This window comes from Pelobates fuscus, chromosome 2 (genome assembly GCF_036172605.1).
Source record: "Pelobates fuscus isolate aPelFus1 chromosome 2, aPelFus1.pri, whole genome shotgun sequence".
In the NCBI taxonomy this organism is placed as follows: Eukaryota; Metazoa; Chordata; class Amphibia; order Anura; family Pelobatidae; genus Pelobates; species Pelobates fuscus.
In genome coordinates this window covers 270848365-270869369 of record NC_086318.1, presented here as the reverse complement: position 1 = coordinate 270869369, position 21005 = coordinate 270848365, and the positions used below count along the sequence as shown (strand labels likewise).

The 21005-nt window shown below is 46.8% G+C and overlaps 1 protein-coding gene across 1 annotated transcript in view; it reads right to left on the bottom strand.

Annotated features, from left to right (window-relative positions):
* The window catches only part of PCNX2 (pecanex 2), a 3673975-nt gene that overhangs the window by 2228017 nt on the left and 1424953 nt on the right, over nucleotides 1-21005 (bottom strand). The window contains exon 18 of the mRNA XM_063443387.1: nucleotides 15214-15391. Within this exon, the coding sequence (XP_063299457.1) occupies nucleotides 15214-15391 (178 nt within the window). The remainder of the gene's footprint in view (nucleotides 1-15213; nucleotides 15392-21005) is intronic.

Below are 21005 nucleotides of genomic sequence, written 5' to 3'. Positions count from 1 at the left end.
AGGCAACAGGCCCGCATCCAGGACTGCAACACACTGCCGGAGGTCCAGGTAAGAGATCCTTCCCCTCCCCTAGACTGTGTCCCTTGGGCCCCACCTGACGAATTTGCGGCAGAGGTGATCATTGACCCTACCCTACAGGTATATCGAGATAAAGTCACCTCTGACCACCCGGGGGCGGAGGGGGAAAGATTTGTATGGGATAGGCAGTTACTGTACAGAAAATCTGATAAGCAGGTAGCTGGGTCAGACGCAATTGTTGTAAGGCAGCTTGTAGTACCTCAGAGGTACCAAACCGAATTACTCCGGATAGCTCACGATATTCCGCTATCCGGACATTTGGGGGTCAGTCGTACCAGGTACCGGCTGACCCAAAGTTTATTTTGGCCAGGGATTAGTCAGGAGGTGCGCAAATATTGCAACACCTGCGATACGTGCCAGAGGGTAGTTACAAGTTACACCCGCTACCCATAATTGAAGAACCTTTTCATAGAATAGCAGTGGATATCATAGGCCCCCTCTGGAAACCTAGCCCATCTGGCAAAAAGTACATTTTGACAGTAGTGGATTACGCCACTCGCTACCCCGAGGCGGTAGCCTTGACCAATATTCATGCTGAGACCGTGGCTGAGGCGCTGATGCAGATTTTCTCCCGGATGGGGTTACCCAGGGAGATCATCTCGGATCAGGGTACTCAGTTCACGGCGGAAGTTACTCAACATCTCTGGAAATTTTGTAAGGTCAGGCCCATAATTAGTGCCCCCTACCATCCCCAGACTAATGGGCTCTGCGAACGGTTCAATGGCACCCTAAAACAGATGCTCCGAACCTTCGCTGAGACTGGGAATGATTTCTGCCTCAACTCCTATTTGCTTATAGGGAGGTGCCACAGGAATCCACAGGATTTTCCCCATTTGAACTGTTGTTCGGGAGGAGGGTAAGGGGACCCCTAGACTTAATTAGGGAACATTGGGAGGGAGACCGTAGCACAGACGGCACCCCTATCGTACCATATGTGTTGGCCCTCTGAGACCGCCTGGAAGCACTAACTAAGACGGTAAAGGAGAACCTACAGACGGCTCAGACGCGCCAGCGCACATGGTACGATCGGGGCGCCAGGGACCGTAGCTTCCAGGTTGAGCAGAAAGTTTTCATTTTAAAACCTGTCCGACATGATAAGCTACAGGCCGCCTGGCAAGGCCCTTATAAAGTGGTGGAATAGAGATGTGACACCACTTATATAATTGGCCCCTGCGCAGGGACTGGAGGGGGACGCATGATCCACGTGAACATGATGAAGCCCTACCAGGAATGCTCAGAGGAGGTGACGGCTATTTGTGCACCCACCTCTGAAGAATGTGACAGCCTGCCCCTCCCCGATCTGCTGGGAGACGGACAGCTGTCTGGGGATTTAGGAGAAGTTATATTGGGGGATCGGTTGAGTCCACAGGAGCGTATCGAGGTACAACAACAACTGCAAGAAAAGCAGGAGACCTTTTCTAATATACCTGGATACACCCCTCTGGCTACCCACAGAGTAGAAACCCCAGGTGGTTCTCCAGTGGTCCTCGTACCAAAGCGGGACGGTAAGACCCGCTTTTGCGTGGATTACAGGAGATTAAACGAAAAGACGGTATGATGAGTTACTAGACCGGATGGCCAGAGGTCAATACCTTACCACTATTGATCTGTGTAAAGGATATTGGCAGATCCCATTGGCTCCGGACGCCATCCCTAAGTCCGCCTTTGTCACCCCATTCGGCTTGTACCAATTCAAAGTCATGCCGCTTGGGATGAAAAACGCTCCGGCTACCTTCCAGCGGATGGTGGACCGACTCCTAGACGGGTTCCAAGACTACACCTGCGCATATCTCGACGATATTGCCATATTCAGCAATACCTGGCAGGAGCACTTGGCCCATATAGGAGCGGTTCTAGACAGGATCAGGGAAGCCGGTTTGACATTGAAACCAGCTAAATGAAGCATTGGGATGGCCGAGGTGCAGTACCTGGGCCATCGAGTGGGCTGTGGCAAGCAGAAGCCAGAACCAGCCAAAATAGAAGCTGTAGCCGAGTGGCCTACCCCTAAGACTAATACCCAGGTGTGAGCATTTCTAGGGACAGCAGGGTACTATAGGAAGTTTGTCCCCAATTATAGTGCCCTGGCCAAACCCCTCACTGACCTGACCCGTAAAAACCTTCCCCGCCAGGTAACCTGGACCCCGGAGTGTGAGCAGGCATTCCAATATCTAAAAAATGCACTTGTTAATGCCCCTGTCTTGGCAGCTCCCAATCCAACTAAATGTTTTCTTGTACACACAGACGCTTCTATGTTTGGATTGGGGGCAGTACTGAGCCAAGTCGGAGCCGATGGCGGAGAACATGCCGTGGCTTCCATCAGTCGCAAGTTATTACCCAGGGAAGTAAGCTACGCCGCCATCGAGAAGGAATGCCTGGCTGTGGTGTGGGCCTTGAAGAAGTTGCAACCGTATCTATATGGACAGGCTTTTTCCCTGCTCACGGATCACAACCCGTTAGTCTGGCTGAACCGGGTGGCTGGGGACAATGCCAGGCTGCTGCGCTGGAGTTTGGCGCTGCAGCCTTTTGACTTTAACATTCAGTACCGCCCGGGTAAGCAAAATGGAAACGCTGATGGGTTGTCACGACAAACTGATCTGGAGAAATGAACCGTGAGCACCCCGTGACTGTGTATGCCGGCTTGTGGGCAAGGGGGAGCAGTGTAGCGGATTGTATTAAGCCTGTCCTGTATAATTCATGTAAAACTGCATTTGTTTAATTGTATCGCTATGTATGGTAAAACTGTATGTATTTTCGTATGAGGGTTTCGGTAGTTTTCATACGAATGAAACTACCGAACCCCCAGACCACCCCAGTGAGAAGTGTGCGCCTCGTTAGGCGTTCACACTTCTCACAAACCGCAACTTGAACTGTAATTGCTAATGCCTGGGTGGCCGCTGTTCTGTATATGAACCACGCGCGGCGGCTATCTTACGCATCAAAATCTCAGCGGTGTTTGGTCGTCGAGTGTCTGGAACTCAAATCGGACACTCAAACAACCGAACACCGCTGAGACCTCCAGAGCTCCGTAACTCCCGAACGGAGGGACCTAACTAATCCCCATTCGGTAGAAACAAAGTACCGAACGAGAGAACTATAATACAGGTGAATTTAAGTGTGGATGGCTAGGATTACTGTATGTTTTTACTACCGAACGGAGACAAACTTCACCCTCCATCTAAATATTGAACCCCTGGTCCGATCTGGGTGAATTTTGGATATATTATTCACCCAGATCAGGGCTACCTGGCGGTACCCTAATATTGATGCTATGTACTAGTTTAGGGGTACATCCAGGTTTGGGGTAAATGTACAGTATAGTTAAGGGGATTATGAGTCACTTTGAGGGGAGGAGATGTGTGGGAGGTAACAGTTACAGTATTGGTTACTGTCCTAATTTATGTGAATCCCTCCCTTGCATGGGATCATGCTTTATAAGGCACCATGGAATAAAGATTGTCAGTTCTGCTCCTGAAACTGTGTGTCGTCCAGTTATTGGGATTGCTGTTGGGATATTGCTGTATTACTTTGCCTGCTGGAAACCTTGCTTGTGGATTTACAATTGCCTTGTTCCTGAGCCTCAGTGGGATCTTTAGTGGAGAATAGCTGTGGGATATCAGCTCTCTGCTACAGTGTGTGTGTGTGTGTGTGCATGGGCTCAGCAGTCTGTGTGTGTGTTTTGACTCCGCAGTCTGTGTGTGTGTTTTGACTCAGCAGGCTGTGTGTGTGTTTTGACTCAGCAGGCTGTGTGTGTGTATTGACTCAGCAGTCTGTGTGTGTGTGTGTGTGTGTGCATGGGCTCAGCAGTCTATGTGTATGGACTTCACAGTCTCTCTGTGTGTGTGTGTGTGTGCATGGGCTCAGCAGTCTGTGTGTGTATTGACTCAGCAGGCTGTCTGTGTGTATTGACTCAGCAGGCTGTCTGTGTGTATTGACTCAGCAGGCTGTCTGTGTGTATTGACTCAGCAGGCTGTCTGTGTGTATTGACTCAGCAGGCTGTCTGTGTGTATTGACTCAGCTTCAGGGAGGTAAATTGGCAGCACACTCCAGCTTCTGGGTGGCCAACTAACGGCGCCGGCCGGCTTCCCACGGCTCTGGGGAGGTTGCAAACAGGCTGTTTGTTCGGTAGATAGAATCTACCGAACGGCTGTGCAGAAAGGGAGAAATAAATCCTTCTGCACAGTAAAATTAACCCTTTAGCTGCCGGTCCATAATCCAAAGGCAGCAGGCGGGCGACCAGGCTCCTCCAATGCAATGTGGCGAGATTGGTCTCGTCACACCCCCCAAGAACGAGACAAGGCTCCGTTTTGAGGGTCAAGCAGGAACAGACAGAGCTGCGGGTTTATTGTTCTTATGTACACATTAGTACCAACAACAGGGTTTTTGAGAACAACCAATAAACACGTACAATACACTCAGACACTCCCACACAAAATCCTCCCCTCTGCCTGTGATACACTTTCAGAATCAGCATACTCCAAATACAAACATACGTAAAAATTATACAAATTGGTCCAGTGGTTCAAAAGATAGTTCGTAGTCCTTTGTGACCAAACTAAGCATGGCTTTTCTGCCCAAAACCAGTTCCACAGAGTCTTCTATCCTGGAGATAATTGGGAAATATTCAAATTATCTCAAAGGACAGAGGCAAAATTCTATTGAACACGGGGGGCGGGGCGGGGCCTAACCGCAGAAGGGAGCAGACGCATGTCGCTGCTGCTCCCGTAGCTGATCCGATCTAAAGCCGATTTTCGACAAGCGGAGGCCGCGATCAGACTCACGTTGGATCCCACTCGACTGGGGAACCCGAGACCTACAATTAGACACCACACACGTGGATCTTGACAGGGGGTCAGAGCCCCCTAATGTTGCGGCCTACAAGCATGGCGGCGGTGGGGGAGACGGCCGCTCTCCCACCGTCCACAAGTACAGCAAGGCAAAGTCTGAGCTCCCGTTCCCCCCCCCCCTATGGACCGGCGGGGGTTATCCCGGTTCCTACCAAGCTGACACACGCAATCCATCGACCTGCAGCTGCCCACTCAAGCCTGGGTTCTGAATACTCCAGACCCGGCAACATGGCGGACGCAACCCAACTCACGAGGCCAGCGCCCACGAACCCGCAACCCACAAGCCTAGACCTGGCATTTCAGCGATTCTGGGACAGGTGGGAGCAAATCCTCACGATACCCTTCCTATTACCTGAAGGCCCGACAGGGAAAATGGTGAAGCAGAGGAAGAGCGGGCAATACTTACCCTCCTATCCCAGCAACGACCGCCTGCCTATCACCCGGTCCGAGGGTCAAAGGGAGATTACCTCCACGGCATTGACCACATCGCCGGAGGCCCGACCGCCGCTGGCGGCGCAGGACCACCAGGGCTCTCCGTGGCGCCCCTCCAGGGAAAAACTCGGCCTACAGGTACACCCGAGTTTGTGGCACCGAGATGCAGACCCCACATGAGGCCTGGGGCCAGGCGGAGGTCTTCACATCCACGCAACACACCTGCACCCTGCGGATCCTTCCAGCTTCAAAACATCACAAAACCACGGGAAGGGATCGGCTGAGGAACCGGGCCGTGGCCAGCGACCAAGCCAGGAGCTGTGCACCCCACCAGGACTGATCCACAAGGTTTACGACACCGTCTCTGTCGGGATTCCCTGACCCAGTGATGCTCCCATGTCCCAGTATGACATCTAACCGGACTCATAAATATAATTGTCGTGCAACACTTGTGCATCTGTTTGGCATTGAAAACCTTATTGCTAGCATTTTCAGTATGACTTAGATTGTTACCTATACTTTTATATCTAGTTTGTCATACCAGTCTTAAGACCGTGCCTACTTATGACATTGGGAGGGAGACCGTAGCACAGACGGCACCCCTATCGTACCATATGTGTTGGCCCTCTGAGACCGCCTGGAAGCACTAACTAAGACGGTAAAGGAGAACCTACAGACGGCTCAGACGCGCCAGCGCACATGGTACGATCGGGGCGCCAGGGACCGTAGCTTCCAGGTTGAGCAGAAAGTTTTCATTTTAAAACCTGTCCGACATGATAAGCTACAGGCCGCCTGGCAAGGCCCTTATAAAGTGGTGGAATAGAGATGTGACACCACTTATATAATTGGCCCCTGTGCAGGGACTGGAGGGGGACGCATGATCCACGTGAACATGATGAAGCCCTACCAGGAATGCTCAGAGGAGGTGACGGCTATTTGTGCACCCACCTCTGAAGAATGTGACAGCCTGCCCCTCCCCGATCTGCTGGGAGACGGACAGCTGTCTGGGGATTTAGGAGAAGTTATATTGGGGGATCGGTTGAGTCCACAGGAGCGTATCGAGGTACAACAACAACTGCAAGAAAAGCAGGAGACCTTTTCTAATATACCTGGATACACCCCTCTGGCTACCCACAGAGTAGAAACCCCAGGTGGTTCTCCAGTGGTCCTCGTACCAAAGCGGGACGGTAAGACCCGCTTTTGCGTGGATTACAGGAGATTAAACGAAAAGACGGTATGATGAGTTACTAGACCGGATGGCCAGAGGTCAATACCTTACCACTATTGATCTGTGTAAAGGATATTGGCAGATCCCATTGGCTCCGGACGCCATCCCTAAGTCCGCCTTTGTCACCCCATTCGGCTTGTACCAATTCAAAGTCATGCCGCTTGGGATGAAAAACGCTCCGGCTACCTTCCAGCGGATGGTGGACCGACTCCTAGACGGGTTCCAAGACTACACCTGCGCATATCTCGACGATATTGCCATATTCAGCAATACCTGGCAGGAGCACTTGGCCCATATAGGAGCGGTTCTAGACAGGATCAGGGAAGCCGGTTTGACATTGAAACCAGCTAAATGAAGCATTGGGATGGCCGAGGTGCAGTACCTGGGCCATCGAGTGGGCTGTGGCAAGCAGAAGCCAGAACCAGCCAAAATAGAAGCTGTAGCCGAGTGGCCTACCCCTAAGACTAATACCCAGGTGTGAGCATTTCTAGGGACAGCAGGGTACTATAGGAAGTTTGTCCCCAATTATAGTGCCCTGGCCAAACCCCTCACTGACCTGACCCGTAAAAACCTTCCCCGCCAGGTAACCTGGACCCCGGAGTGTGAGCAGGCATTCCAATATCTAAAAAATGCACTTGTTAATGCCCCTGTCTTGGCAGCTCCCAATCCAACTAAATGTTTTCTTGTACACACAGACGCTTCTATGTTTGGATTGGGGGCAGTACTGAGCCAAGTCGGAGCCGATGGCGGAGAACATGCCGTGGCTTCCATCAGTCGCAAGTTATTACCCAGGGAAGTAAGCTACGCCGCCATCGAGAAGGAATGCCTGGCTGTGGTGTGGGCCTTGAAGAAGTTGCAACCGTATCTATATGGACAGGCTTTTTCCCTGCTCACGGATCACAACCCGTTAGTCTGGCTGAACCGGGTGGCTGGGGACAATGCCAGGCTGCTGCGCTGGAGTTTGGCGCTGCAGCCTTTTGACTTTAACATTCAGTACCGCCCGGGTAAGCAAAATGGAAACGCTGATGGGTTGTCACGACAAACTGATCTGGAGAAATGAACCGTGAGCACCCCGTGACTGTGTATGCCGGCTTGTGGGCAAGGGGGAGCAGTGTAGCGGATTGTATTAAGCCTGTCCTGTATAATTCATGTAAAACTGCATTTGTTTAATTGTATCGCTATGTATGGTAAAACTGTATGTATTTTCGTATGAGGGTTTCGGTAGTTTTCATACGAATGAAACTACCGAACCCCCAGACCACCCCAGTGAGAAGTGTGCGCCTCGTTAGGCGTTCACACTTCTCACAAACCGCAACTTGAACTGTAATTGCTAATGCCTGGGTGGCCGCTGTTCTGTATATGAACCACGCGCGGCGGCTATCTTACGCATCAAAATCTCAGCGGTGTTTGGTCGTCGAGTGTCTGGAACTCAAATCGGACACTCAAACAACCGAACACCGCTGAGACCTCCAGAGCTCCGTAACTCCCGAACGGAGGGACCTAACTAATCCCCATTCGGTAGAAACAAAGTACCGAACGAGAGAACTATAATACAGGTGAATTTAAGTGTGGATGGCTAGGATTACTGTATGTTTTTACTACCGAACGGAGACAAACTTCACCCTCCATCTAAATATTGAACCCCTGGTCCGATCTGGGTGAATTTTGGATATATTATTCACCCAGATCAGGGCTACCTGGCGGTACCCTAATATTGATGCTATGTACTAGTTTAGGGGTACATCCAGGTTTGGGGTAAATGTACAGTATAGTTAAGGGGATTATGAGTCACTTTGAGGGGAGGAGATGTGTGGGAGGTAACAGTTACAGTATTGGTTACTGTCCTAATTTATGTGAATCCCTCCCTTGCATGGGATCATGCTTTATAAGGCACCATGGAATAAAGATTGTCAGTTCTGCTCCTGAAACTGTGTGTCGTCCAGTTATTGGGATTGCTGTTGGGATATTGCTGTATTACTTTGCCTGCTGGAAACCTTGCTTGTGGATTTACAATTGCCTTGTTCCTGAGCCTCAGTGGGATCTTTAGTGGAGAATAGCTGTGGGATATCAGCTCTCTGCTACAGTGTGTGTGTGTGTGTGTGCATGGGCTCAGCAGTCTGTGTGTGTGTTTTGACTCCGCAGTCTGTGTGTGTGTTTTGACTCAGCAGGCTGTGTGTGTGTTTTGACTCAGCAGGCTGTGTGTGTGTATTGACTCAGCAGTCTGTGTGTGTGTGTGTGTGTGTGCATGGGCTCAGCAGTCTATGTGTATGGACTTCACAGTCTCTCTGTGTGTGTGTGTGTGTGTGTGTGCATGGGCTCAGCAGTCTGTGTGTGTATTGACTCAGCAGGCTGTCTGTGTGTATTGACTCAGCAGGCTGTCTGTGTGTATTGACTCAGCAGGCTGTCTGTGTGTATTGACTCAGCAGGCTGTCTGTGTGTATTGACTCAGCAGGCTGTCTGTGTGTATTGACTCAGCAGGCTGTCTGTGTGTATTGACTCAGCAGGCTGTCTGTGTGTATTGACTCAGCAGGCTGTCTGTGTGTATTGACTCAGCTTCAGGGAGGTAAATTGGCAGCACACTCCAGCTTCTGGGTGGCCAACTAACGGCGCCGGCCGGCTTCCCACGGCTCTGGGGAGGTTGCAAACAGGCTGTTTGTTCGGTAGATAGAATCTACCGAACGGCTGTGCAGAAAGGGAGAAATAAATCCTTCTGCACAGTAAAATTAACCCTTTAGCTGCCGGTCCATAATCCAAAGGCAGCAGGCGGGCGACCAGGCTCCTCCAATGCAATGTGGCGAGATTGGTCTCGTCACACCCCCCAAGAACGAGACAAGGCTCCGTTTTGAGGGTCAAGCAGGAACAGACAGAGCTGCGGGTTTATTGTTCTTATGTACACATTAGTACCAACAACAGGGTTTTTGAGAACAACCAATAAACACGTACAATACACTCAGACACTCCCACACAAAATCCTCCCCTCTGCCTGTGATACACTTTCAGAATCAGCATACTCCAAATACAAACATACGTAAAAATTATACAAATTGGTCCAGTGGTTCAAAAGATAGTTCGTAGTCCTTTGTGACCAAACTAAGCATGGCTTTTCTGCCCAAAACCAGTTCCACAGAGTCTTCTATCCTGGAGATAATTGGGAAATATTCAAATTATCTCAAAGGACAGAGGCAAAATTCTATTGAACACGGGGGGCGGGGCGGGGCCTAACCGCAGAAGGGAGCAGACGCATGTCGCTGCTGCTCCCGTAGCTGATCCGATCTAAAGCCGATTTTCGACAAGCGGAGGCCGCGATCAGACTCACGTTGGATCCCACTCGACTGGGGAACCCGAGACCTACAATTAGACACCACACACGTGGATCTTGACAGGGGGTCAGAGCCCCCTAATGTTGCGGCCTACAAGCATGGCGGCGGTGGGGGAGACGGCCGCTCTCCCACCGTCCACAAGTACAGCAAGGCAAAGTCTGAGCTCCCGTTCCCCCCCCCCCTATGGACCGGCGGGGGTTATCCCGGTTCCTACCAAGCTGACACACGCAATCCATCGACCTGCAGCTGCCCACTCAAGCCTGGGTTCTGAATACTCCAGACCCGGCAACATGGCGGACGCAACCCAACTCACGAGGCCAGCGCCCACGAACCCGCAACCCACAAGCCTAGACCTGGCATTTCAGCGATTCTGGGACAGGTGGGAGCAAATCCTCACGATACCCTTCCTATTACCTGAAGGCCCGACAGGGAAAATGGTGAAGCAGAGGAAGAGCGGGCAATACTTACCCTCCTATCCCAGCAACGACCGCCTGCCTATCACCCGGTCCGAGGGTCAAAGGGAGATTACCTCCACGGCATTGACCACATCGCCGGAGGCCCGACCGCCGCTGGCGGCGCAGGACCACCAGGGCTCTCCGTGGCGCCCCTCCAGGGAAAAACTCGGCCTACAGGTACACCCGAGTTTGTGGCACCGAGATGCAGACCCCACATGAGGCCTGGGGCCAGGCGGAGGTCTTCACATCCACGCAACACACCTGCACCCTGCGGATCCTTCCAGCTTCAAACATCACAAAACCACGGGAAGGGATCGGCTGAGGAACCGGGCCGTGGCCAGCGACCAAGCCAGGAGCTGTGCACCCCACCAGGACTGATCCACAAGGTTTACGACACCGTCTCTGTCGGGATTCCCTGACCCAGCGATGCTCCCATGTCCCAGTATGACATCTAACCGGACTCATAAATATAATTGTCGTGCAACACTTGTGCATCTGTTTGGCATTGAAAACCTTATTGCTAGCATTTTCAGTATGACTTAGATTGTTACCTATACTTTTATATCTAGTTTGTCATACCAGTCTTAAGACCGTGCCTACTTATGACCATTATGCATGTTATATTACACGTTCACAGCACTGGGCATGGCCTGCATATTCCTGCCATACTAATGGGCTTTACATAGCTACCCTCTGGTGCCACATAAGTTTTAATGCTGTTATAGGGTTAGATAGGCCTCGCGCCACAGGTATAATCGGGGTATATACTGGTATGTTATTTTATTGTCTTATTTTGCTCGCATCGACTGACCCTCGACACATAGCATGTTAATGACAAGCACATTAAATCCTCGCACACGCCATGTTGGCCACAGTTTAGCCTTACTCTCCCAGCCACCCTATCTGGGCTAGACTGCACAGCCGCTGAAATTCCTATCACTAAGCTGCTCTGTTTAATAACCGTCTAGTTTGTTCACATGGTATTCAATGAGACAGCTCTGTATAGGAGACATTGTACTGGGTCATTGTTCAGCCTGTATATTTCAACTTTACACAACTCTTAGATACCTTAGCCTGATCTTAGCATGTATTTAAATATCCTGCAACTATATAACCATCTGACGTAACCTTAATATTCTACACATAAAATGAGGCTAGCACCATTTAGAAATGATATGCCTTGCATTATATTACCCCCGAATGGTTTGAAACTTTATTGTCTCCCTTTTTACATTCTGTACCCACATAACTGTATGCCTCAATAAAAAAAGAGATTTACAAAAAAAAAAAATTCTATTGAACACATGGCAGCAAAAGACAATAAAATACATAAAAATATATAACTGTGCAGCCATTGCATAAAACAGGTACATTCAACATATCCCCAGATAGCTCAGATCTGAGCGCACATTATTACTGAATAGCGCTCAGATAACACACATACTGTTCAATTGCCATGGAGCCAAGTCTTTCTCATAGTCTTTCATTATACAAATGGGCTCCATGGCATAGCTATCTGGGGTATCACTGCTCAAACAGGGCAAGTATCAAATGCTTTCGTGTCTTTGCAGGTCTTCGTGTCAAGCGTTTCAACATGGGGCCATAGTCTAAAGGTAAAGGCAGCAGGCGGGCAACCAGGCTCCTCCAATGCACAGTGGTCTCGTCACAGTGTGTGTATGGACTAAACATTCTGTGTGTGTGTGTGTGTATGAACTCAGCAGTCTCTATGTGTGTGTGTGGACTCAGAAGTCTGTGTTTGTGTATGGACTCAGCAGTCTGTGAGTGTCTGTATGTGTATTTACTCAGCAGTCTGTGTGTGTGCGTGGGTTTTTTGTGTGTGTATATATGGGCTCAGCAGTCTATGTGTATGGACTTCACAGTCTCTCTGTGTGTGTGTGTGTGTATGAACTCAGCAGTCTGTGTGTGTATTGACTCAGCAGTCTGTGTGTGTATTGACTCAGCAGTCTGTGTGTGTATTGACTCAGCAGGCTGTCTGTGTGTATTGACTCAGCAGGCTGTCTGTGTGTATTGACTCAGCAGGCTGTCTGTGTGTATTGACTCAGCAGGCTGTGTGGTGTATGAACTCAGCAGTCTGTGTGGTGTATGGACTCCGCAGTCTGTGTGTCTGTGTGTTTATGAACTCAGCAGTCTGTGTGTATGGACTCTGCAGTCTCTGTGTGTATGGACTCAGCAGTATGCTTGTGTGTGTGTGTGTGTGTATGGACTCAGCAGTGTGTGTGTGTATGGACTCAGCAGTCTGTGTGTGTGCATGGGTGTGTGTGTTTGTGTGTGTGTGTGTGTGTATATATGGGCTCAGCAGTCTGTGTGTGTATGGACTCCTCAGTCTCTGTGTGTATGAACTCAGCAGTCTCTGTGTCTGTGTGTGTATGGACTCCGCAGTCTCTGTGTGTGTATGAACTCAGCAGTCTGTGTGTCTGTGTATGGACTCAGCAGTCTGTATTTTTATGGACTCCGCAATCTGTGTATATGGACTCCGCAATCTGTGTATATGGACTCCGCAGTCTGTGTGTGTATGAACTCAGCAGTCTGTGTGTCTGTGTGTATGGACTCAGTAGTGTGTGTGTGTGTGTATTGACTCAGCAGTCTGTATGCGCGTGTGTGTCTGTGTGTATGGACTCAGTAGTCTGTGTGTGTGTGTGTATTGACTCAGCAGTCTGTATGCGCGCGTGTGTGTGTGTGTGTATGGACTCAGCAGTCTGTATGCGCGTGTGTGTGTGTGTGTGTGTATGGACTCAGCAGTCTGTATGCGCGTGTGTGTGTGTATGGACTCAGTAGTGTGTGTGTGTGTGTGTATTGACTCAGCAGTCTGTATGCGCGTGTGTGTCTGTGTGTATGGACTCAGTAGTCTGTGTGTGTGTGTGTATTGACTCAGCAGTCTGTATGCGCGCGTGTGTGTGTGTGTGTATGGACTCAGCAGTCTGTATGCGCGTGTGTGTGTGTGTGTGTGTATGGACTCAGCAGTCTGTATGCGCGTGTGTGTGTGTATGGACTCAGCAGTCTGTGTGTGCGCGTGTGTGTGTGTTTGTGTGTGTGTATATATGGGCTCAGCAGTCTGTGTGTGCATGGACTCAGCAGTCTGTGTGTGCATGGACTCAGCAGTCTGTGTGTGCATGGACTCAGCAGTCTGTGTGTGCATGGACTCAGCAGTCTGTGTGTGCATGGACTCAGCAGTCTGTGTGTGCATGGACTCAGCAGTCTGTGTGTGCATGGACTCAGCAGTCTGTGTGTGTGTATTGACTGAGCAGTCTGTGTGTGTGTATTGACTGAGCAGTCTGTGTGTGTGTGTATGAACTCCGCAGTCTGTGTGTATGAACTCCGCAGTCTGTGTGTCTGTGTGTGAATGGACTCAGCAGTCTGTGTGTGTGCATGGACTCAGCAGTCTGTGTGTGTGTTCATTGACTCAGCAGTCTGTGTGTGTGTTCATTGACTCAGCAGTCTGTGTGTGTGTGTATATATGGGCTCAGCAGTCTGTGTGTATGGACACTGCAGTCTCTCTGTGTGTGTATGGACTCTGCAGTCTCTCTGTATGTGTATGGACTCAGCAGTATGTGTGCGTGTATGGACTCAGCAGTCGTTGTGTGTCTGTGTGTGTATGGACTCAGCAGTCTGTGTGTCTGTGTGTGTACGGACTCAGCAGTCTGTGTGTGTTTGTGAGTGTGTGTGTGTGTATGGACTCGGCAGTCTGTGTGTGTGTGTGTGTATGGACTCAGCAGTCTATGTGTGTGTATGGACTCGGCAGTCTGTGTGTGTGTGTGTGTCTATGGACTCAGCAGTCTGTGTGTGTGTGTGTGTGTGTGTGTGTGGACTCAGCAGTCTGTGTGTGTGTGTGTGTGTGTGTGTATGGACTCAGCAGTCTCCATGCGTGTGTGTGTATGGACTCAGCAGTCTCTATGCGTGTGTGTGTGTGTGTGTGTGGACTCAGCAGTCTGTGTGTGTGTGTGTGTGTGTGTGTGTATGGACTCAGCAGTCTCTATGTGTGTGTGTGTGTGTGTATGGACTCAGCAGTCCATACGCACAGGAGGCGGGGCTTGGTTTGGAGGCAGGGCCTGTGCTCTCTCCGGCCCCAGCATCTCTCCACAGACAGCACCCAGCGCTCCAGCCCCTTTGTCCTGCATTCCCTCGGGCTGTAACAGACTGTTACAGTTCGAGGGAAAAGAATCTAACCACATGGCCAGCAAGTTTCTGGCATTTAGGGGGGGGGCACAAGAAGGGGCACAGCATGATGTAGGGGGGGCCATGGCGCCCACTGCCCCCCCTCCCCGCCCCCACTTAGCGACGCCACTGATAATAGGTGTGGGTTTACTTTACATGAAATTGATGAATTATGGTTGTACAGTCAATCCCAGGTTTTGTTTACATTTTGTTATGATCTGAACTTGTACAATTGCTTCCTTCCTTGGGGAGGTTAACATTGCTTTATTAGTTTTTTTTTATGTGATTGGGGAGGCATGTCTGTGTGGGTATTTAATCCAAAAAAAACGTGTTTTACACCGTTTTTGGTTGGATTAACCTCTTAAAAATCTTTCTAGACAAGTTTAAAGTCCCTCCAGATGTGAGAGCCATGACTGCGTTGTACTCACACAGCCATCCCATGTGAATGTCACACAAAGAAGGGGGAGAAGAGTAATAGTATTCAAAAATCCTTGCACCATAGGCCCTGTGAGTTGCCAGTCCACCCAGGTTAGTACTATTATTTAATACAACAGCAATACTAAATATTAGACTATTGAAGTATTTGTCTTTAAGTCCATGATTAAATCAAGCTTCCCAAGTTATTCTGAAATATTGCATCCATGTAACAATATTAAACTAAATACATTATATTTGTTACTTACCTTAGTACACAGGATGGAAATTATAAAAAAATCAAAAAGAAAGCTCTCTGAAATAGAGCTGCAATCAAACTGAAAAAATATAACAGTAAATCCTAAGGTTACAAACTGGTGGATTGGATTACAGAAAGAGGATCTCATCAGCTTCATGCCAGCAACTGATATCAACAAGGCACCACATCTGTAGAAAAAATAAAATGCTTTAATAAAATAAATAAAAAAGTAATTTTCTCAATATACATTAAAATTGTATTATCTATTGTTTGAAGGAATGTATTAAATTCAATGGTGTTTTTCTCAATAGATTTCAGATAAGTATAACCTAAACTTCAAATTTAAAAAGTGGCAACATATATTTTTTACCATCTTAATAGATTTATATAATCTGTCAAGCTTCAATGCATATTTTGCTTACACATAAACATGTACTAATAATCATTATAAATGCACTATACACTGAAGTACTGAGATGTGCATTACTATGCTTAACTGTACACAAGCAGAGAAAAGCATTACCTATTTACATGCAGAAAATCATTATATTGGGAAGGAATACAGCTTTCCCTTAGATGCAGTTGCTGCCTTCAAAGACAATATGGACAGAAGAATTGATAACAATCTGTGAAAATCTATGCAGCTGCAGCTTGTAGACCAGCAGTAGCCATGCCTTCGATGGCTAAGGTACTTATGAATTGGTCTGCCGTTCTGGGGGAGGATATTGAAAAAGTAGTATGCAGATCTTCTCTTACAGAATCGCTGTCTGAGCTTTAATTGGCAGCAGATTTTTTTTTTCCTTTGCCTCTCTTAACCTGGTCAGAATCCTGGTTATAAACATAACCTTGTCAATAGCTGCACATAGAGCACTATGGTTAAAATCCTGGAGTGCTGATCTATTTTCCAAGAACAGTTTATGTTGTATTCCTTTTCAATGACATTTATTGTTTTGGCAAGCAGTTAGTTGAAGTCATTGAATGTGCAGCAGAGGGTAAGAAAGTGTTTCTTCCCCAGTTTTGGAAGGGCAAGAAACAGTCCCAAAGTTGGCAAGGCAGAAGTTTCTTTCATTATAGACCTTCCATTTGGGAATCAAGGTCTTATTAGCCAGGGAGATAATTTTCAAGAGCATCAGTAGTTGGGGTCAGTCAGCAACAGGAAACAGAACGGAACGTAAACAGACCTTTTTAAATTCAGAGCAAAGCTCTTTGGTCTAAGCACTACTCCAAGGAACATTTTAAAAAGTTATCTATCACTATTTAGACAGCATCCCTTTAATAGGAGAAACAAGAGAAAACGTCTTAGATCAGAAGGACAAGGCGATTCTTACATTGGAAAAGTTCCAACTACCAAAAGCAAAAGAGTCAGCTGGTTCCAAGCACAATTTGTCCTTGCACTCGTGCTATAGGTTGTAATGCCGAGTGCCAAAGCCTTAGGGCTGACGGAAATAGAATTCCACAGATAACGTGGCACCTAGGGGCTTCATAAAATCCAAAATGCTTTATTGGGTATTCATTAAAAATAGGATCAATGTTTCAGTATTTATTGTTTTTGATCTTGCGAAAAGTCCCATGGGGGACTGAAACGTTGATCCTATTTTATTTTATTTAAAAAATATATATATACAGTTGCAAGAAAAAATATGTGAACCCTTTGGAATGATATAGATTTCTGCACAAATTGGTCATAAAATGTGATCTGATCATCACAACAATAGACAATCACAGTCTGCTTAAACTAATAACACACAAAGAATGCAATGTTGCCATGTTTTTATTGAACACACCATGTAAACATTCACAGTGCAGGTGGAAAAAGTATGTGAACCCCTAGACTAATGATATCTCCAAGAGCTAATTGGAGTGAGATGTCAGCCAACTGGAGTCCAATCAATGAGATGAGATTGGAGGTGTTGGTTACAGCTGCCCTGCCCTATAAAAAACACACACCAGTTCTGGGTTTGCTTTTCACAAGAAGCATTGCCTGATGTAAATGATGCCTCGCACAAAAGAGCTCTCAGAAGACCTACGATTAAGAATTGTTGACTTGCATAAAGCTGGAAAGGGTTATAAAAGTATCGCCAAAAGCCTTGCTGTTCATCAGTCCACGGTAAGACAAATTGTCTATAAATGGAGAAAGTTCAGCACTGCTGCTACTCTCCCTAGGAGTGGCCGTCCTGTAAAGATGACTGCAAGAGCACAGTGCAGACTGCTCAATGAGGTGAAGAAGAATCCTAGAGTGTCAGCTAAAGACTTACAAAAGTCACTGGCAAATGCTAACATCCCTGTTAGCGAATCTACAATACATAAAACACTAAACAAGAATGGATTTCATGGGAGGATACCACAGAGGAAGCCACTGCTGTCCAAACAAAACATTGCTGCACGTTTACACTTTGCACAAGAGCACCTGGATGTTCCACAGCAGTACTGGCAAAATATTCTGTGGACAGATGAAACCAAAGTTGAGTTGTTTAGAAGAAACACACAACACTATGTGTGGCGAAAAAGAGGCACAGCACACCAACATCAAAACCTCATCCCAACTGTGAAGTATGGTGGTGGGGGCATCATGGTTTTGGGCTGCTTTGCTGCGTCAGGGCCTGGACGGATTGTTATCATCGAAGGAAAAATGTATTCCCAGGTTTATCAAGACATTTTGCTGGAGAACTTAAGGCCATATGTCTACCAGCTGAAGCTCAACAGATGATGGGTCTTGCAACAGGACAATTACCCAAAGCATAGAAGTAAATCAACAACAGAATGGCTTAAACAGAAGAAAAAAAGCCTTCTGAAGTGGCCCAGTCAGAGTCCTGACCTCAACCAGATTTAAATGCTGTGGCATGACCTCAAGAAAGCTATTCACACCAGACATCCCAAGAATATTGCTGAACTGAAACAGTTCTGTAAAGAGGAATGGTCAAGAATTACTCCTGACCGTTGTGCTCGTCTGATCTGCAACTACAGGAAATGTTTGGTTGAAGTTATTGCTGCCAAAGGAGGTTCAACCAGTTATTAAATCCAAGGGTTCACATACTTTTTCCACCTGCACTGTGAATGTTTACATGGTGTGTTCAATAAAAACATGGCAACATTTCATTATTTTGTGTTATTAGTTTAAGCAGACTGTGATTGTCTATTGTTGTGACTTAGATGATGACCAGATCACATTTTATGACCAATTTGTGCAGAAATCCATATCATTCCAAACGGTTCACATACTTTTTCTTGCAACTGTAGTTTTATTGATTTTTTAAAGATGGATCATAAAAACGTGAAACATAAAAGCATACACAACATGATCTATGTCAAGGTACAAGGTACAAGAAACAAGGTATGGTACATAATGCAGGTAGTAACAGTCATACAGCTTCTATTTTAGATCTATTTTATGTACATGGTTCATATGATTGTTATACAGTACTAAGCAAGAATAAATATGTCCGGTAAACAATTAGATACGAGTAAGTTACAATAACTATTATACAGTTTGACTCATCTTTGTTCATCCACATCTCCTGCTACGTAACTATTGCTTATTGTTATGTGGGTACACCTGGGATGCATATGCTATGTTCATTTCACCCGGATGCATTATACATAAGCAACCTGTGGGCTTGTATCATTTACTGCCTCCACGTTAAACATTTTATTCTATTCAGCATTATCAGCTTTTCGTAAATGTACACAATTTAATTAATGCTCCAGGAGTTTGACTACCCGGGGCTCTTAGATGACTAACCCTTTCCATTCATTGCACCTTTTCATGAGTGGTTTGTGCATGTAAGAAAGAAGAAGAAGAAGATGGGAGGTAGAAGGGCCAAGGTAAGTTGAGGAAGCAAAGAAAACGATGGGGAGGGAAAGCAATAAAGGAAAAGACTGAGAGGAAAAATACAGGACTTCTGTTATATGTTTCTACTCAGTTGTTATACTGTTCTTAAATAGGTTTCCAGTCCCTCCACTGTTCTGAAATTAATCTTGGAAATTACTTCGCTTAGACCTCTCTTTTTTCTTGATGGAATGTGGATTCAACCCTTTTCAAAACCTCAGAAAAAGATGGGGAAGTTGTACTCTTCCAGTGGAAAGCAATGCTGACTTTTGCTGCTAGCAGGATATTAAGGAGTGCTGCACGTGATGGTAATAATTCTAGATCTGGGATGAGATGCAAAAAATAGCATGCTGGGGTAAATGGAATAACTAGACCCAACATTTTCTAGTACTATAGCCTAAATGCGAGACCAGAAGTCCTTCCCAAAACATGTGCTTTAGAGTGCCTCTCTCCGTATTGCATCTACAGCATATTGGGCTAACCAAGGTATATTTTAGGGAAAGTCTGCTTGCAATGAGATACCATTGCATCATTATTTTAAAGAAAGCTTCCCAGTTGGAAACACAACAGAAGGAATGTTTAGTTTGCTTAATGGTGGTTTCCCACTTGGTCATATAGGGCAACTTGTCCTCCACCCCCCTGTCATAGTGTGCTATATAACAGTGCAATCGAAATTTGAATGAGGGTAGTGTGTTATTAGTTTTATAGCATCTGTTGCCTACCTTACTCAAAGTTAAAGGGTTCATGTATGTTATACAAACAGTTCTGTAAAGAGGAATGGTCAAGAATTACTCCTGACCGTTGTGCACGTCTGATCTGCAACTACAGGAAATGTTTGGTTGAAGTTATTGCTGCCAAAGAAGGTTCAACCAGTTATTAAATCCAAGGGTTCACAAACTTTGTCCACCTGCACTGTGAATGTTTACATGGTGTGTTCAATAAAAACATGGCAACATTTCATTCTTTGTGTGTTATTAGTTTAAGCAGACTATGATTGTCTATTGTTGTGACTTAGATGATGACCAGATCACATTTTATGACCAATTTGTGCAGAAATCCATATCATTCCAAAGGGTTCACATACTTTTTCTTGCAACTGTATGTGTATATATATATATATATATATATATATATACACACATACATACATATACATATACATATATGGCTGGGCCTGTAGTTGTGAGAGGGGCTTGGGTCCCCTTCTAAGGACCTCCAATCCTCTCACATTATTGGTCTGACGAGTTGTGTGACTTGTTCTTACAGTCACTCACAAATTGGGCCTGGTTTCTGGCTTCCTGTCCGTCTGGTTCTACTTAACGGATTGCTTACCGATACAGACCTCTTTCTCCTCCTGCTTGCTCAGAGATTGACCCTGAAGTGATCTTTGAACCATAAGTTTAGGCCAAAGCCGTCACTCCTCAGTCGCATCGTTTGGCGTCATCCCGGTTTGGGTCTATTCCACTACTTACAATTTTGTATGGTTTCGCAAGTGTTTGGCTATTTTTGTACAGGCTCGCACTTACGCATACTTTCATTGCAATCTGTAGGGTCTTTCAGGTCTTTCACCTGCATGAACAGGGGCCCTCGTTCGGCTCCCTTCACATATACCAGTCGATACAAGCTATTTAGGCATTCAATCAATTTGTACGAACTGTTTTGGTTAAACATATTGGAAGTGTACGAACACCTGTTCAAAGTATAGGGTGTTTGTACGATTACTCCTGGTTGCCTTTCAATTCTAAGTCCAGAATTGAAAAGATTTGGTTGTATATTTTGACTATTCCTGGTTAAGGTTCCCCCTACTGTTTTAATATGGTATGGCAGTTTAATTTAAAATTTTGCATGTCGTCAAGAAGTTGTCACTTCTTGGTTGGTCACATTTTGTTCAGTAATGCTGCTATAACCTTCAACCCTCCTCAGTTGTTTTAATAGTCATATTTCACTTTATTTAGGTGACACTATCTGTCCACCAT